This window comes from Neopelma chrysocephalum, unplaced genomic scaffold, assembly GCF_003984885.1.
Source record: "Neopelma chrysocephalum unplaced genomic scaffold, ASM398488v2 Primary Assembly neopelma1_25, whole genome shotgun sequence".
Taxonomy (NCBI): Eukaryota; Metazoa; Chordata; class Aves; order Passeriformes; family Pipridae; genus Neopelma; species Neopelma chrysocephalum.
Genome location: NW_020897694.1, coordinates 31623735 through 31642686, shown reverse-complemented (window position 1 = coordinate 31642686; position 18952 = coordinate 31623735). Strand labels below are relative to the sequence as shown.

Here is an 18952-nt window from a genome sequence, read left to right as displayed (position 1 = left end):
TTTTCCCCTGAAGGTTTCATTATTTCTTTCCAGAGAAGAAAATATGTTTGATAGTTTTGGACTCATTTGCATGATTTGGTGGTGTGTGATGCTCTTTCATCCCTTGCACGCTGACATCCAGTGTATGGAGTGTAAGTATGTTTTTGCAAATATAACCCAAGAAATAAGGTTTAATTCTTTATTTATCAGAGATATTTGCAATTAAACTGCCAATTATCATCTTGAGCCTGACAGATACTATCCTCTGCATTCAAAAAGGAATAGCATATCCTTACAGAACTTACGCTGTATCACTTTCAGCAGAAGCACAAAAATCACCTATTACAAATGTGAATGTGGACTGGAGAAAAATGGAACTGTCCTGGGAGAGCAGCAAGAATTTTTCTATGTATAAATGTACCATTATGGACTGGGACATGGAAAGCATAGAGAAAGAGGTAAACTTGCTATTCATTGGGATAAATAATTGCACCTTTTTCTTTACCTCTTATCAATTTAATTTACCTTGAAAAAAATTAATCAGTTGCAGATAACATCTGAGGTGTGGTTTTTTACAGTCTACAGTTTGATATGTCAGGGGCTGTGGAAAGCCATCAGCAATGCCAGGGTGCATTTACTGCGAGAGGAGCATCCCATGCATACGACAGAGTTGAAGTTCTGGCACCAAAGTGGAAAGGAAGTGAAAGTCTGGACTGTGCCTACATTGAATCATGAGTAGGGATCTAGCTGCTGAAAAAAAGGGGCTGTGAGACTAAGTGAGACTTCTAGCAAATTTAGAGAGACAGAGCGAGAGACCCTTCAGACAAAAAATTAATTCTGCAAACACTGCCATGGCTTTTCATTATCTCAAGTTCTTCACTTGTTTCCCAGTAAAATGGATCATGCTTGTAGCACAGGTTATGTTATAAACCCACATTATCCAAGGAGAAAAATAGGAAGCTTGACAGAAAAAGAGAGAGGTGGCTTATTTAGCTCAGCAAAGCAGATGTATTAACTAGAAATGCATATTATGAAGTCCATCACATCTTTATTGAAGATTATAAGTATAATGCCATAGACACCTTTCTGACTGCTGGGCAGGTCAGACAAGGATTTCTATTTTGCTTAATCCTATGATTAAATTCCTTTGTGGCTCCCTTATTCATTAATCATCTTCTGTTATGCCACTGGGGCACTATTAGCCTTCTATAATAGTTGCACACTATTATAGTGTGTATCCAACGCCTGAGTTGCAAAGCTTTTTGTGTTCTTATGTTATTGATCCCTCAGTTCCTTTCTACATTACCCTGGAGTGCTAAAGGAGAAAGTTAGCTCTTGAGCCTAAAACATATATCATATACATGGAATTGAGTTCCTGAGTTGCACTTCCACAGCCAGCATCATCCAACACCAAAAGAGGAAAAGCAGAGAAATAAAACATCAACATGTTCTTTTTCAGGTGAATAGCCCACCATGCAGGTTTCCAGTGGAATTATACATGCCTCTGCACAAAGGGGTATTCTTTATCATTGACGTGCCAAACACAAACATCTCAAAAAAATGCACCTTTCTCCCTGGAGGTAATGTCTGGCTAAGGTTTTCTCCATTTAAAATCTTTTAAAGGTAAACATTGCCTTAGAAAACAGTTCCTTACACAGTAGGTAACTGCTATATTTTCTATTAATTTTTTTTTTTGCAGATCTGTTAAAATTATTTGCTCTGTAATGAATGTCTCAACCATTCCTCAAGAGATGCATTACCACAAGTGTATCCATAATTGCATTATTCTCTTTTATACTAAGGCTCCAAAAGGCCAATAATTTACAAGGGTTTAAGGGTAGATTCAAATAACTGTTGTGGCTGTTACAAATTAAGATATTAATGCTTATTTGTTTATTAAATGCTTTCTTGCTGAGCTGTTGGTGAATTTGTTGTAACCCATTTTGCCCCTCCTCCTCAGCTCAAAGTTCTCCACTAAAATTCCCTTGTCAACAGTGTTCCTGAAGCTGTGTGTACCCAGGGTATCTCAGACATGACAGAGGTGATGAGATTAGCAGCTTGCTCATGTCTAAACAGAGAAAATACTCCCTGCTCATCTCTTCCTGTAGACTTGGCAGAGGAAACACCAATGGCGACCCTCAAAATACAAGCCAGGACACACAAAACTTGTTGCTTTTGGTGTTCCTCCCCAGCTGGCCCTACCTTCCAAAGCGTTTGGGCTCCTCAGAGGAGTCCCCCGTGTTTCCACAAGGGTGTCCTAGACAATGGGCACTGGAGGGGGTTGGAGGCAAAGGAAGCCTCCACCCTTTCACTGAATTTGGGGCATACCACAGATAGAAGTAGAAAACTGGTTGAAGGAAAAGAGAGAAGGAGGCTGAGCATGCTCACACAGCCTGGTCACAAGGGAGCTTCCAAAGAAACATTCCCACTTCAATGTACTCCAGAAAAGGAACAGAACAAGCCATTGTCGCACATGTGAGGGTGGAAAGATCTAACAAGGAAGTTGCTTGACTGGAGAGCAGGAAGAAGTCCAAATTTGCTTTTAAAAGTCTCAGCTTTTTTAGTCCTCTGTGTAAAGAATTTCAGGAATGGATTCCTGAGCATTAATTGCAAAAGGTGAAATACTTCTCTCTGTAGCAACACGATGGTAAAAGGCAATGTGCCTTCCTTTCTGTGTGTGAATGCTTTGCTTATTGACAAGTTTCACAGTTAAGAGGCAGTTAAAATGGAGTGATAATTCTCTTAGTTTTCATTCCTGACCCAAGTAATAACTAACTAGACTTGCAGGCACCTAACATACCTAAGCATGTGCCATGATCCTCCACATTGGAGGAGTCATAGGATTTTTCCTCATCACAGATATTCCTCTGTTTGCAGGTGTGAATGGGTCAGCCATTGAAAATTTCTCCTGTGTGATTTATAACATTTGCCTCATGAACTGCACTTGGCAGGCAGGAAGGGGTGCTCCAGCAGATACACAGTATTTTCTCTACTGGCAGAACTCAGGGTAAGTAGGTCTGCTTGAATCAGGGAAGTCTGAATTCTCATTCAACACATCACACTACTCATGTTTAATGAAAATACCTTGCTTTATACAGAGATGATGGGGAGATGGAATGTGAGCTTTACATTAAAGATGAAGATGGCAGAAACATGGGATGTAGATTCCAAAATGTGAGGATAATCGGAAAAGCTTACTTCGTGGTGAATGGATCTAGCAAAGACTCCCTGATCCAGTTCTATGATGAGTATATTGAACTGTATAATATTGGTAATTGAACATTTTTATTTCATTACTGATTTATAAAATAAGGAAGTGGTGAATTTTTCTTTGGAAATAAGATTAAAACAAAGTCTGTAGGCCATTGCAGGATCCTGCACTGCAGGACAGACCTTGCTCCCAACAGCTGACAGAATATAGTTCCAAAAATTAACTAAAACAAGCAAAGGTAGAGGTAGCCTGAAACAACTGCTCAGAGAAGTGGTGTGAACATATCCATGGATTCCAATTAATGAAACACAATGATTAGACTTTCAAGGCCACCTTTCTGATGGGTTTATTTTGCCATCCCGTAATCCCACACCTCCCTGAGACCCACAAGTGAGGTGTTCAACTCACAAATTAAGACTGTATTAGACCAATATGTGCAAACTAGGTGTTTAAACTCCAATAAAAATCTGGGGTGGGATTTAGTTGCCTAAAAACACGCCTCTAGTGACATTTGAGACACACTCAGATACTTGAGGCATCCACCAGGCTTGCAGATGGGGCCCAGGACCCATGAGATACCAGAGTCCTTCTGAGTGTCCTGTGTGATCTGAAACACAACACAAGTGACTCCTGACTGTAGCTGATGGGGCTGTGAAGTTCAGAGCTATCTAGACAAGCACATCTGCTCCATGGTGTGCCAAAGAGCTTTGCAGCCATCAGGGCACTACTGGAGAGGTCTCCACTGACCGTAGTGGTTAGACACTTAGGTCACACTCAGTCTATAGGCACTCAAATTCCAATGCCTTGCTCTTCTACATGAAAAATACTACAGGTACAAAAACTTCCATCCTTCTTTCTATGGAGACTTGCAGTGTCAATATGAAATTGGAAAACAGATGTAGAAGTGATTGCACTACTGAATTACACAAAATCCTTCATATTGTTTTTCACGTGAACTTCAGTTACTTCTGATGTCCAGCAACTGCAGTGATATATTCCCAAGTTTTGGTATGGTATTTTGCTGCTGTTTACCAAATAACTTTTGTTAGAATCAGTGGCACACAGCTGTACATTGGTTGCCTCACCTTGACATGTATTTTGCTATGAAGGCATGAGTTGTAGCGGATTACTGACCATGCCTACATTAATTATTCCTTTTTTTTTCCCCCAGAAATACTCACTGCTCCATTAAATGTCACTGCCCATTGTACTGGAGATGCAGCGGGTTGCATAATTACATGGCATCCACCCCTTACAAGTCATGTGAAAAAAATAAAGTGTTTTCAATATGAAATTAACATACAAAATAAGGTAAAAACAATTTCTTTGTTTGTCTGTGCCACTGTACCTACACACATGTATCTATAATATGCAAACTTCTGATTCCTTCTCTCATGACCTGTGGTGTCCTCCTGCTCCAGCTCTTCTAGTCTCACATCCCATCTCTCGTGATCTTTTTTCAGACTTCTCAGAGATGCGAAGTAGAAAAGCAGAGGAGAGCAGGGAAATGTAATGAGGGATTTCTGTCTTGAGAATACTTGAGAAAGACTTGAGCGTACCCGTGATGCTGTCCTGCATAAGCACATGTCACAGGAGGAACAACTGTGTGACCTGCAACAAGGGCACTGGCTTGGTGGCAGCCTCCAGCCTGTGCCTGGGTCCTGAGCTCCTCATGCTCACCCTGATTCATAGAATAGTTATTAAGGTTGGAAAACACCTTCAAGATCATCAGTTGCTAACACAGCACCACCATAAGCACCACTACATCACATCACCAAGTGCCATATCCACATACCTTTTGAACACTTCCAGGGATGGTGACTCATCTGCTTCCCTGGGCAGCCTGCTCCAATGCCTGACCACCACTGAAGAATTATTTCCTCATATCCAAACTAAACCTCCCCTGGTGCAACTTGAGGCCGTTTCTTCTCCTCCAAATGTTTGTCACCAGGGAGAAGAGACCTATCCCCACTCTGTCACAAGTAGTTGTAGAGAGAAAGAAGGTCTCCCCTGAGTCTGCTTTTCTCCAGGCTAGGGTATGTCTGGTTTCCACCACATACGATGGAGCAGAGAGGCCGAGCTGTCAAATCCTTCTCCACAAATCTCAGTGCCCAAAGGACCTGATTTTAACATCTCTAAGGACAAAGGCCAGGAAGTTTCTTTGAGTCCAGGAGTTTGACAAGGAGGCAAGAAATAGCACTCTTCCTCCTCATCGCTGGGATACCTCTTTTAGCAGTATGTGATTTCCACACGTGGATGACATCTGTGTTGGGGCAAATTAGTGCTCCCACTTATCCCACTTCCCAGCTGCAGCTCATAAGCTTACAGCGGTGGCAATTCCTCAGGAACAAGACCAGTGCAGGAAAGATCAGCTAAGAGTTAAACATAAATATACAACTGAAATAAAATACACAAATATACATAAATATACAATTGAAATAAAGCAATACACCATTAAATCTTATTTGTTCATTCAAAACAAGGCTGACAGCTTGCAGGCTGTAGCTATTTCAAGGAGCAATTGCAGTACACATAGCTTTCCAGCTTGGTAGGTATAATTTGACAGGAAGATCTTGTGTGAAACACTTAAAAGTTTTTACATAAAGATATAGGCCACAACATATGATTAAAGCAATATTATAAAAAAATTTATTTGAAAGAAATACATGTTACCTCTTCTTTCCTGTGCCAGAGTCAGAAAGGATGGGGTTCAGTGTAGATTTCTACATTTGGGTGTGAAATTCATCTTGCAGACTGAGACACCTTAATGTAGGTGTCTGCAAAGGAGCACAAATATCCCCTAAGAGACAATGCACTTCTAGGGCTCCGTGCTGTGGAAGAGCTCATTCCCCTTGAGGTGCTAGATTTACTGAAGGTACCAGAGGTATCTACATGGAGATGGCAGATAAAACTCACACCTTTCAGGAGGGGCTGATAGAGGTAAATGGCACTAAATTAAAGCTTAAGTAACTCATTTACACTGTGCCCATTCACAGCACAGGCTGATTGCCTTCCATCATGTCCTAAGCTGAAAGAGCTCAGCTGACAATGAATGATGGGGAAATACTAGTCTGCATTATAATTCAAGACACACAGTGGGAGTGTATTCTGTAATGAGACATTCCTTCCAGTTACACCTTTCTGACTTTTCCATAGTGTTAGCTATCCTCCTGATATTACATGTGACAGTTGTTTCCAGGACCTCAGCCTTTCAATGTTTTCTGAGATCATTGCTAAAAATCACCTCTGTTGAAACTGTTCACTCATTTTTGAACCTATCCTTTTTTTTCCCAAAATTTTCAGGTTCTTTGATCCAGGTCAAAGTTTATTTCCAGTTAATCAAATTTTGATTGTATAGGATGTGTAAGTACCTCTTCACAGTAGTTAGGGGAAAGCCCTTGAGCATGGATAACATAGACTTTGACTGGAAGGAGGGTAAATTTTCTATTCACATCATTTTTCTCCCCCACGTTATCAAACTCTTGTGAAATCACAGCTTCCAGACCTGCTGTGTGCGTAGGATGGTGTGATTGCTTGCGTAATTTGGATATACTTCCGCTGGATGAGAATGTACAGTCTAAATATGCCCTTAGTGGCAAATACAGCTTCTCCCATCTAATGATAACTAATTCATGTTTCCTTCCTTTTCTAAAAGGAAATGTAGGAAGCCAAAATTCTGAATAAAATGCTGTTATTCTGGGACACTACTGGAGAAGACTATCCAATTTTTCAGTTTAAAATTACTTATTTTCTTTAAAGGCAAGAAAAAGAGAACCAGAAAGAAATATTTTATTATTTGATAAGAAAATAATAAAAATGAAGATTTGTCTTTGTTTTGCAGGATGAGCCCAAAGAAGAGAAAATAGTTGTAAGTATTCTTGCCACATACAAATTTGTGGTTTTGCTCACTTAAGCATATAAATACTATTACAGAAAATACACTTACTTCTAGAACTATAGGGTTTGCGTCTGTATCTAAGGACAGCTAGACAAAGGGAGTACAACAATCTTCAAAACCTGCGGAAGTTAATACATACTGTCAGTCTTTCCCTGACAAATGAGTGGTCCTCTGACCCTTGGAAAAGCTTGACAGATTCTAGACTTTGTATAAAGCATCATGAGGCCAGATAATCCATATCTGTTGTTGTACTGTCTCAAAAACATTAGGTCTCTTTAGCAAAAACAGACACCACGCAGGGAACATTTCCATGTCCCCATGAAGGCTGCAAGGGGATTTTACAGGATATTTCTGCAGTTTCTGCTTTCTGTCTTTCTGATTTTTTTAGGATCCATAAACAAGAACAGGGGAAAAAAGTGTCCTTAAAGTATAATAAAATAAATTAAAGATCCAATAAACTTCAAAAACCTAGCTTTAACCTTCAAAAACCAGAAAGTTTTGACGGCAGGATAAACATTTAACTAGTACATACCTAAAAAATCATACACATTTTTTTTTCTAGAAACTGTATAATGAAATCAAACCCCAAATTTTGTTAATATTTTGTTAATATGACTTTTAATAATATTTTTAATTAATTTTTAAAAATTAATTTTAGTTTTTGTTAATCTGATTACTTTGCTTCTAGGTAAAGAATGACAGATACGAATTCCAAAATTACAATGAGAAAAACCGATATATTCTGAAAATCAGAGCACGTGGAACAAAATGTCTCGTAAGCTCAAAGTGGGGGGAATGGAGTGAACCCATTGAGTTTGGTAAGATTATGAAATACTATTTTTTTTTCAGTATTACCGTGTTTGCTTCCCTTTCTCCCTCACAGTCAAAGGAATGAATAAAATCTTAATTCTTACCCTTACATGGAAGGAACTGGGTGGAAATTATTAATGAGGAAGAGAAGCTCCAGTGCTCTGGCAGCAGAGCCTTTGGTTAGCTGGGATTGTGAAGGCAGCAGTTACTCAGATGCCAGGGCTACAGGAACAGATGAAAATAGACCCACTCTTGCCTTTGGCCTGAAGTGATGAGGATGCCTCTCAGTTCTTTTAAGTTTTTACCATGAATATCATCCCCTTCCTTCTGCTTCTCTCTTTTTACCCTTTCCATTAATTTTGTTCAGTTATTTGTTCTGTAACTGTTTATTTTCTTCTTTTCTGGATTATTTTTTTAATTTCTCTAAATTTTAAATATTTTAAATGGTTTAAAATGCATCGAGTCAACCTGAATTTTTGCCAAAGTTCTGTAAGAAAGTCAAGTTGAAGTCCTTTGAATAATTAAGAATAAATTGTGAAATTTGCATTCATTAGTGACAGTCTCCTAGGCAGATTTTTGGTATGCTGAGATATTTCTCTCTCTTGGATGTTTCAGGTCAAGGGAAAGATTACTTTATTTTTGTGATTTTATTTCTAATAGCACTTGGAACAATCTCAGTGACAGTGCTCCTATATTGTCTTTTCAAAAGGTAAATCAACCTTTTTTTCTGTAGATACTATTGATAGAGTATTATCTCTATGAAACACATTCCTTCAATCTCCTACTTTCCTACCTGCAAACTTAAATAATCTGATTATCAATGTGAAAATGTATTATCGCCAGTATTGTTGTGGATGGCCCTTTGGCACACAAAATCACTACAAGTGAAAATGGGGAAAGGATATTGAAGTTACTAAGTGGATCCTGGATTCCACCAGATCCTACAAAAGCTATTGTGTTCTTACTTTTAAGCATTTAACATCCAGGTTGCTTTGAAGCCACTGGCTGCATACAGTACCAGACAAGAGGGAATCCGGACAAATTAACGTATTATTATTTTCATAAAACTTCTTGCTCAGTGGTTAAAGACAGTTATGTCATGTGATTTATTCAAAGTCATTGATTAATAAAGTATTTACTGTGACTCTCATCACAAAATAAATTTTAGTAACCCAAGTGATAAGTATACTAATAGTTACCCACCAGTTAACCCACTCAAAATATTTTTCTTTTCACTTAATTTGTAGAGCAATAGCTATTCAATCGTGAAAGTAAAGAATGTCCTTAAATTACAACACACAATGTTTGTGTAAGTTATATTACCAGTATTTTAAATTTCTCCACAATCCCATTTTCTATCCAAAGGTATTGCAGTTTCAAGAACATATTTCCTCCTATACCACAACCGAGAGACAAATTTAATTCATTAACCAATGAAGATATCCAGGTATGGTTTCTTTTCAATTCAGTCAAATTTGTTAACTCTAATCCACAACAGGCCAAAGACTAGAACTGACATATAAAGATAAGTGTTACATTTGGTCCAATGAAGACCAGTTCCTGTCATGCAAGGTAGGCTGCTTTGAAACCTGAAATGCTCTATGCCAGTGCTGAGACAAATGATTATCCTGTAGGTATTTGCAGCCATATTTTAAGACCAGAGTTTTCACTTTTACAGAGAACGGTAATTTCCACGCGTACAAGCTTTACAAGGCTAATGTTCATACTTTGAAAATAACCCAAGTAAGAAAATATTTTCCATTAGCATTTTCAAACATCAATCACATAATACACAATACAATGTGAATATGTATTTTATAAGCCTGACCAACCCCATGTAAAAATCCTGTCACACTGAATAATGAAAATCAACAGGACTGGAAAGACGCAACAGCTTAACTAGCCTTCCTCTTGCACCAGCACAGATTAGTGATTTCAGTGCTTTGTGCAAACTGTATTTGACCAATATACTGTAGCATCTCCATGTACCCTATTCTATATTTTTAACTATCCTCACTTTTTAAAAGCTTTTTAATAGCCTGTTTTACTGCACTTAAAATCCATTACTCTTTATCCTTATTCCTTTCCTGTTTACAGTATCTTACACACTTGCATACTGTTAACAGCAGTTAACTCTTCCTGTCTTTCATGACAACCAGGCTTCAAACCATTGATGCTTCTCAAATCTGTCCATTTGAGCAGTGGTTTGTATGGTGATTGCATTGTGAGGGAATGCTTTGTCTCAGCTGGCTAAAGCAAAGTCAATAAATAAGGCTAATCATTTACTGCCTACAATAATTCAGTGGCAACACCATGCTTTCCAATGAGGCTTTCAGAAGTGGCACAGAAATTTTCCTTCAATTGTTTACAAAGTATCCTCAAAGCTCTGACTACTAAAACTCTCTAGTTTTGGTAACTATATACCAGCACATTGTCCTATTTAATTTGTCTTTGGTGCTACCACCTTTGACTTTCACAGAAAGCAGGTAGGAATGTGACATGGATAGGTTTCCTCATACACCTTAAATCATAAATACCTGGTATCTCACTTCATGCCAGGCTTCCAGAGCATAAGCCATCCACAGTCCATCATATTAAATAATAAGAGCTAGTACAGTAGCAAGCAGTCTTTCAAAAATTGCAGACTCTCCAGATTGCTTGCTTTTCCTAAACTTGAGGGCTTCCAAATTTCTGTGCATATACTACCAGACTTAATCAAATCACTCCATTACAGCCCAAAGGCCTTTGTGGGTGTGGTTTCTAAATGCTGGCACAGGCTCCTCCATGCAGGCAACACTTTAACAGCAGCAGTTGCCAGAGTTCAAGCGAAGCCCTCAGGTTGCCTCATACCTGTCAACAGGCACTGTGAAGGTAATTCATACAATTATGACATGTTTAAACAGCTTCTGGACTCCTCTTTGCCCATTTTGATCTAGTCTTAAAATCTAATTTTATTATACTTCTTCCCTCCAAACTCAGCTATCTTTTTAACACTGATTGAATGCTGCAATTCTTCAAAGCAGAAAATAAAGTACAAAAAGGGTATTTTCAAGATCTCTCCTCTACAGAACACCAGAACACTCTCTCCCTGACATTTGGGATTTATGAGTTATTTTGAAACCCATAACTTGCTAATCACACCTTTTTAAAGCTTGCATTTCTTTGTTTTGCCCCAACTTACTTAATGACCTTTCACATTTTCTCTTTTTTTCTTATGTTTCACTATACTTTTCCCTAGATCACTGAAATATCTCTATTACAAAATCCTAACTTTTCTGTGCTGAGTTTGCACCTGTATTCTTAAAATGCTCATGTTAAAAAAACTACCAATTTTCTTATTTATTGTAAGATCCTACAAACCAAATCACTCAGTGCATCAGACACCTTGCATTCCTCTAACCATTTTATTTTACTCATCTTACTACCAAAGCCTGATGACATTTCAGTCACTCTCCCTGGATACTTTTTTCACCCTCACTCAGAAGTCTAACACTTAAGTTTTCCTCTTTTCCCAGATCAAATTCATTCCAAGGATTTGAAAGACACTCTCTTTGTGCATTTTTCTCAGAGTAGCCAAGTAGCACAAAACACCATGACCATGAAGCCCTGCAGTGCTTAACCGATCCCTCAGATTTCCTAGAAAAAAATTCCCCACCAACACATCCTGGTTTGATGTTGTCACATACCAGCAGCATGTTTTTCCTTTTTTTAACTTTTCCCCCTGGTACTATCCCTCCTTTTTTTTTTTTTTTTTTAATCATACTTATCTCCCTTCAATACTTTCAGCTCTGAGTGCTGTATCAGTACTGTGATCTTACCTAGAAACATCCACTCTCCTAGAACTCCACGTTAACCAATGTTAAAATGTGTAATAGCAACCAAAGTATTTTCTCTAGAAGTCTAGCTAATGCTTACATATCAAAAATTCAGGCAATACCCACTGAATAAATTCCTTCCATTGTCTCAGTTAAGGTTGTCCAGCATTTAGATAAAATTCTATTTTGTCCTTCTGCTGACAAACAGCTAGTACTGATTGTACATATTAAAACAATCCCTAACTGTCCTTAAAACCACTTTCTCCTGCTTTGTAAGCATCTCTTAAAGTAATGAAAGAGCAAGAAGAGGCATCTTTGGTACTGTGTATCTAGTGTTGTCTGATTATTGACAGTGACTCTCTAGCCTACTGCATGTTACAGACTTTTCTTTCTCTTTAGACAGAATATGTAAATCTACCGTCAAAAAGTCATACCGAGGAAGTAACTACGGTTGAAGAGATGACCCAACTTTCCAAGAAGAAAATACACTGATTCCCCCAACACAAAATAAAAGCACGGATCCTGCTGACAAGTACTTCAAACCAGCCTATAAAAGAATATAATTGCCTATAACACTGTTTGTCCCATAAAAATCCACTTAAATGCAGCAGGCGAAACAAGTGGAGAAAAATCTGTGAAATTTATTCTTTGCCCTTTGTTTGAAACTAAAATGGCCAGCAGCCACACACTTCTGCAAGTGCCTACTTTGAAGACATGCTTAAACCTTGCTAGGATGTTCTTCACAATGTGAGACAAGGCCTCTTATCCAGAAGAAACTTATTTCCTGTCTTTATTGGTATGAAGTTTCTTTCCTCTGACTATAAAGGTTTCCTATAAGATGACAGGCCTGCTTAAGAATACCACAGTAATTTAATGATCTTCTAGTTTTTATATGCTCAGGGTTTTTTTTAGCAGAAGCTATTCAAAATGTGTTTAAAATTGCCCTTTAATCTTCCAACCAGCAATACCAAAGAAAAAAATGGGAAATAAAATTACACCTGTCAAATGTAACTATTAATACTGGCCTGCCAGTCAGCCATTTCATGAGCTCAGTACTGCCACCGCAAATACAGACCTCTGCAACACTGATCTCCTGCAGGATTAGTATGTACTTAAATCACAGATAGCATTTAAAGCCTTCAAAAACATCTAGTCTTAACAGTTGTGAGGACCAAAACAAAATCTGTAATAAAGGTTTAATACCTGCATTTTAGAATCCCTTCAAAGGGTGCAAATTCAATTTCCCTTTTAAAAATAATATAGGTTTTAGATGCCACAACTTTTACAAATTCTGGCTATTTTCCTATTAATATTTTTCAAAATGAATGCATTGCACAGTGTCTCAATAAGGCAGAAAACAAATGCTTTTTTTAAAAGTCTCATTTATTGTTTGCCTCTTATGTTCCTAAACTTCATGGCACATTGGAAATTGCTGCTGCATGATTGAGGGAATCCATGTATTAAAAAAAACAAACCAGCACAAATTAGTACATGCTGAATGCACAGCATAGGGAAATTGTAGTTCATGTTAAAACCACCTACACTTGCACTTTTTTTTCTATTTCTTGTGGTTAAAACCTAGTTCTGGAGAAGAGACGGGGTCAAAGTCCTATCCCTTTCAGGGGCTGCTCAAGTAACTGCCATGTTTGGTTCCTCTCACAAAGTTTGGGCCAGCATACACTCACAGTGAGGTATCCCACCTCTACGTCTACCATTTCAAGCCACTGACACAGAAAATAAACCTACACAATATGTTTACATAGACAAAATGTCTTCCCCTCTCCCCCCCATCAATATAATTACAAGTGAAACAGCAAGTTGATTGGCAAGGCCAACATCAAATGACCTGCCTGCACTACAGGGAGCTGCGATTATCAAACAGGCATGAAAAAGCCCCAACAGTAATTACATAAATTTTGGCACTGGCCTGTGTACAGAGGAACTGCGTAATGTCCTTACATTCATACACATGTTGAGAGCAGCACTTGTGCAACAGTGAAAGGAAAAAGGTAAGTCCTTTTGAGAGGAAGGTAATAACCAGCCAAAGCCAAGTAGTTAATTTAAATACTTCATCTTGAATACCAACCTCAGAAGGCACAGAAAGAACTCAAAACAGCTCAGTCAGCCTTCAGTGATTCATACAATGACACGCTTTTTCCAGATATAGGGAGAGTTCTTAAAACACAAAGATTAACACCTTGTTTTCCTTTACTAGTCCTCCTATTGTATTTTTGCAGATTATAAAGTATAAAAGATTATATACATATGGAGAACAGCACATAGGTATTACACTACCTCGAATAGCAGTATGAGAAATTATTCAGTCTGATTTTGTTCTTCTGACCATCCCAAGACATCAATCACTTAATACTGAAGGCTGACCTACCTTGATCTATTATTTTACAGCAATATAGAAACATACACATTCCCTCCCACACACCCCATCAATGTCATCTCCTAGAATGAGCCTCGTTTCAGATTAAATTCAACCTTCCACAGAGGTACTGATTGACCACTGCTACAGATGAGGCCAAACAGTATCTTGAACAGAACAATCAACATTTCCAAACAGCAGCAATACAATACATAGGTCACTCAGAATTTGAAGGCATTTACTGGGTTCCTGGGTTTTTGCATGAATGCCATGTTGCTTTGCAATACTGATTTAATAACAAAAAATTATTTTAAGCTGTTTTACCAAGGGCTAGAGCATTACTTTTTGACAGTTCTTGGGTCTTTGGGTTTTGCTAGCACAACTGAAACACCCCCTCCCATTTTAAATCATGAGAAGTTGCACATCAATTTCTAAGAATCATGCAAAAAGCCACTTGCAGCAGCCCATTGTAGACCATCAGGCACAAAGAATGGGACTGGTCTCTATCAGTACAACCCATGCTTCCCCACCCTTCCTCATAAAATTCTCACATTCAGTTTTTTTTTTTAAAAGCTTAATTCTATTACAGAGTGCAGTGTAAATGTATCAGAGGAACCATTATCTGAAACAAGTTTTCAAACAAAAGAGGCTTTCCCAAAGCTTTTATGTAATAATTTCAACACAGACAGAGTAAGTATGTTTATTGTTTTACAGCAAAATGCCCCAATTTAAGAACAAAATTGCTAGATGTTCAGCTGTGCAAAATGGTACATAGTGCTTCAGTACAAGTGGAAAAGAACATGATTTGTTAGCAAATGCTTTCAAATACAATTTTATGGTCCTAGAAGATAGGACTTGAAACTGGGGACTGATCCGCAGGCAAACAATTTTTCTCTGCCTAAATTGGACCTAGCCACTTTGGACCCAGAACCAACACCACTCATTCTTCATTGCTGAAAAAAAAAATCAGCACACTGAATTGCCAGATTCAGTGTCTTCATGCATGTTACAGAGAAATGGATCAGTCCTCTATGTCAGTTTCTAGCCCCATCTACAAGTATCATCTGGCTCCGATAAATAAGACTCACAGGAATTTCTTGAAGGTCAATGGTCCATAATGGTAGTTATTCTACATGGTCTGCTCAACTTGATTTCCAATTCTAGTTAGGTTGTTTAAATGACTTTCTTGAATTCATCGTACAGCACAAGCACAAAAGCACCCCCCATGCCTCTGAGAACATTGGACCATGCACCCTTGAAGAACGCCTTTCCTCCCTCATCCCTTGCAATCTTCCGCCAGCAGTCGATCGTTCCAGAGTACATGATATCAGCTGCAGGAAAAGAGCAAAGAGTGATTCTTAACTCCTATAATTTTATCTCAGATGTTTTTAACAACTGTCCTGTTTCATTTAACTACTTTGTGATGTCCCAAACCACACTTTAAGACTGTACCACGATTCTTAGCACAGCCAATAGCAAAGCTTCCTATCTGCTTGCCTAGTTAATAAAAGTAAAAATGTTAAGCTTTCGTTCTGGCAACTATTCCAACCCCTAATTACCGTAATTTAATTAGGCAGTCCATTTGCCTATTTCATATTCAATAAAGAGAAGTCCTCAGCATAACTCAGGACAAACACAAGTTGAGCCTTACTGCACTTCCTCATTTCATGTAAGTGTCAAGGCTATTAGTAAAAAAGAATTCCATTCTGTTAACGCTGCTTGAACAGCTACATAGATTTACAGCCTACCTCCTTTGCGTCCTGACTGCATCATCATTCTACGTCGCACTGTATCAAAAGGATAGGACACCACACCGGCCACAGCAGTCACCGTCTGGGCAATCATCCAACTGATAACAATGTGAGTATTTCTGGGATCTGGGAGCATGCCTGCAATAAAAAAGAAGTAATTAGCTTTTTATTATCTTGCACTTCCTCCTCCAGTTTACTCACTGCATGACAGCTACTTCACTAGATGAACTAGTAGGAAACCAGATGCCCTAGTTACAAAACATTGTAGAGCCATACTTGAAAACTGCAACTTCATAAACTTTAAACACATTGAAGCAACATAAAACACATCTAAAGAAATTCAGAGGATTTTCTTCAGTTACCAAAACAGCTTAACTTTTAAGAACAAGGATTCTTTTTAGACTGGCATGAGAAAGTGTTAACTATTCATTATTCTTTTTGAAAAGAAATGTCACTAAATTAAGTCACTGTCCCTGTGGATTATCTTACCACAAACTAGTATCAATGGCCTACATGCCCAAATGTCCAGCTTAACCAAGTGCTTTAAGCATTGCTCAATCCCATTCTGCTAAACACTCTTGAACTGGTCCAATGTAACTACAGGAATGCACCGAACAAAAAAGAACTTCTTCTGTGCATCATTACCAACATACTTCGTTGGCATCAGGAGCAACTCCTTACAAAACCAATACTTGAAAGTAGGTTGCTGCCAGCAACACATGCGCAAGTTTTGCCTTCAACACTGCAGTGTCACTGATGCTGGCACCGATATCCCCTTCTACCTTAACATAGTTATTACAGTGTATAACATCCCAGAACAGGCAATACAGTTGTGAAAACAGGTTTATTGGATCTCCTCTGAAGTATTACCTTTTGCTGTATCATAGATCCCAAAGTAGGCAGCTCTATAGATGATGATGCCTTGGACAGAGACATTGAACCCTTGGTACAAGCCTCGCACACCATCAGACTTTGTAATTTTGACTAGACAGTCCCCGAGACCAGAGAATTCTCTGTCTGCACCAGCTTTTCCAACATCAGCAGCCAAACGGGTTCTTGCAAAATCCAAGGGGTAGACAAAGCAGAGGGAAGTGGCTCCAGCTGCACCACCAGATGCCAGGTTACCAGCAAAATATCTCCAGAACTGAGTGTGCTTGTCTACACCTCCCAAGAACACCTGCTTATACTTATCCTTGAAGGCAAAGTTGAGAGCTTGAGTTGGGAAGTATCTGATGACATTAGCCAAGTTTCCTCGCCAGAAAGACAGCACTCCTTGTTCCTTTGGAATACGCACTACACAATCGATGATACCCTTGTACTGCTTATCAGCAGCAATTTGTTTGCTTGCATGTTGCACCTGCAAATAAAAGTATGTATATTGACCACATGCCTTGACTGGCCTATGCCATAGCTGGGCTTAAGCCTGCTTCTATTATACAAAAAAAGCAGTTAATTCTGATTGGCTTAGGGTTGTATTATTGTTAAGAAAAAGCCTTAAAATTGCTTCCTAACTTCCTCAGACCTCAGGACTCGCCAAAATAGGGACAGCTGTGAGCAACTCCTGTACAACTCCCGGACAGGAGGCTGTAGCCAGGTGGGGGTTGGCCTTTTATCCCAGGCAACTAGCAACAGGACAAGAGGATATAGCCTCCAGCTGCACCAGGGGAGATTTAGGTTGGACATTAGGAATAATTTCTTCACAGAAAGGGTGATTAGACATTGGAATGGGCTGCCCAGGGAAGTGGTGGACTCACTGTCCATGGAGGTGTTTAAGGACAGAGTGGACCCGGCACTCGGAACAGGCCTACCTAGAGGCGAGAGCTCTTAATGACAGGGGGGCAGGGGGGCGCGGGTGGGCAGGCGGGAGCCCGTGTTCGGCCAGTGGCACCGCGAAGGTCACCCGAATCACCTTGGGCGCCGCCGGGTCACGCCGGGCCCCGCGTGTCGGCCGCGCCCCGCCCGCGGGCCAATGCGCTGCGCGGGCGCGCGTCACGTGAGGGCCGCCAAGATGGCGGCGGGAGCGGCCGCCCTCTCCTCAGCGCCGGCAGTGAGGGCGGCAGGAAGTGACACCACCGGCGGCCACCCCCGTAGGCCGGGCCCGCCCGCCGTGCCGAGCCCCGCACGGCGGAACCGGCTTCGACTTCCCCGCCGCCGTCCACGTGACCTTCCCGCCAGCCGCCAACGCCTCTCCCGCGCCCTTTGTCCTGCGGCGGCCGCGGCCCCCGCCCACCCTCCGCCCGAACCTGTGTCCCCGCCGGGCCCGGCGCCTGAGGGGGACGGTGACGGGCTCTGCCTGCGCTCGCCGCTCCCGCCCGCGTCGCTAACCTGGAGCAAGAGCTTGACCCGCTCGATGGGCGCCACCGCGGTCTTGCTGATGGCGGCGGCGACGCCGCCCGCCAGGAAGTCCTTGAGGAAGGAGATGGCCTGGTCCGCCATGTTCGCGCACGCAGCCTGGAGTCAGTGCCGCTGTCCCTCACGCCGAAAGGGCGGGAGTGCCGCGCGCGTGGCCTTAATGCCGGGCCCGCCGGCCACGCCCCGCACCGCCCCATTGGCCAGCCCGGCCCGGGGGCGGGGCCTACGGGGCGGGCCCGCCCCGCGTCCCCCGGCCCCGCCGCGCCAGTGTCGCAGCGCCGCGTCAGACGCGGCGGGCCTGCCTCGCCACCGGCCGGGAATTGCCGCCTCCGCCCCGGCCCGGCCCCCGCGGGGCAGCGCGGCGGTCACCTCACTGCTCACACTTTTACCCATACTTTCCCAAGCGCTCTCCACGTTCGTTTGGTGAGGCCGTCGGTAGCGCCCGCACCAGCCTGCAGAGCCCAGCGGCTCTGTGTTGCCCCATCCTGGTGTGTTGCCCCATCTGGTGTGTTGCTCCACACCGCCCAGCACGAAGGCCCTGCAGAGAGATCTGGACAGGCAGAATCGATGAGCCGAGACCAACAGTCTGAGGTTTCAACAAGAGCAAGTGCCGGGTCCTGCACTTAGGTCACAACCACCTCATGCATTGCTACAGATTTGGAGAAGAATGACTGGAAAGCAGCCTAGTGTAGAAGGACCTGGGGCTGCTGGTCGACAGCGGCTGAACATGAGCCAGCAGTGTGCCCAGGTGGACAAGGCCAG

The 18952-nt window shown here is 41.1% G+C and overlaps 2 protein-coding genes across 2 annotated transcripts; one reads left to right on the top strand and one right to left on the bottom strand.

Annotated features, from left to right (window-relative positions):
- Positions 1-16: 16 nt before the first annotated feature.
- LOC113963557 (granulocyte-macrophage colony-stimulating factor receptor subunit alpha-like) lies at positions 17-12336 on the top strand. The gene is made up of 11 exons (XM_027674794.1): positions 17-131; positions 301-437; positions 1439-1559; positions 2857-2986; positions 3078-3250; positions 4362-4501; positions 7032-7058; positions 7777-7906; positions 8514-8607; positions 9264-9345; positions 12113-12336. Exons 1-11 carry the CDS (start codon positions 44-46, stop codon positions 12203-12205), a joined length of 1215 nt encoding a protein of 404 aa, XP_027530595.1. The 5' UTR covers positions 17-43; the 3' UTR covers positions 12206-12336.
- Positions 12337-14644: 2308 nt separating this feature from the next.
- SLC25A6 (solute carrier family 25 member 6) lies at positions 14645-18344 on the bottom strand. Its single transcript, XM_027674792.1, has 4 exons — positions 18164-18344; positions 16709-17195; positions 15836-15976; positions 14645-15418 (listed from the first exon to the last, which is right to left on the bottom strand). Exons 1-4 carry the CDS (start codon positions 18272-18274, stop codon positions 15261-15263), a joined length of 897 nt encoding a protein of 298 aa, XP_027530593.1. The 5' UTR covers positions 18275-18344; the 3' UTR covers positions 14645-15260.
- Between the last annotated feature and the right edge of the window lie 608 nt (positions 18345-18952).

What these genes read in the sequence shown, in the direction of transcription:
- SLC25A6 (XM_027674792.1), bottom strand. Translation starts at nt 18,274, where the DNA reads ATGGCGGACCAGGCCATCTCCTTCCTCAAGGACTTCCTGGCGGGCGGC. An exon ending in GGGTCAAGCTCTTGCTCCAG is followed by an intron (nt 17,196 to 18,163) that starts GTTAGCGACGCG and finishes TTTTATTTGCAG; the next exon opens with GTGCAACATGCAAGCAAACA. An exon ending in GCAGTCAGGACGCAAAGGAG is followed by an intron (nt 15,419 to 15,835) that starts GTAGGCTGTAAA and finishes CTTTTCCTGCAG; the next exon opens with CTGATATCATGTACTCTGGA.
- LOC113963557 (XM_027674794.1), top strand. Translation starts at nt 44, where the DNA reads ATGTTTGATAGTTTTGGACTCATTTGCATGATTTGGTGGTGTGTGATG. An exon ending in TGACATCCAGTGTATGGAGT is followed by an intron (nt 132 to 300) that starts GTAAGTATGTTT and finishes TATCACTTTCAG; the next exon opens with CAGAAGCACAAAAATCACCT. An exon ending in TGGAAAGCATAGAGAAAGAG is followed by an intron (nt 438 to 1,438) that starts GTAAACTTGCTA and finishes GTTCTTTTTCAG; the next exon opens with GTGAATAGCCCACCATGCAG.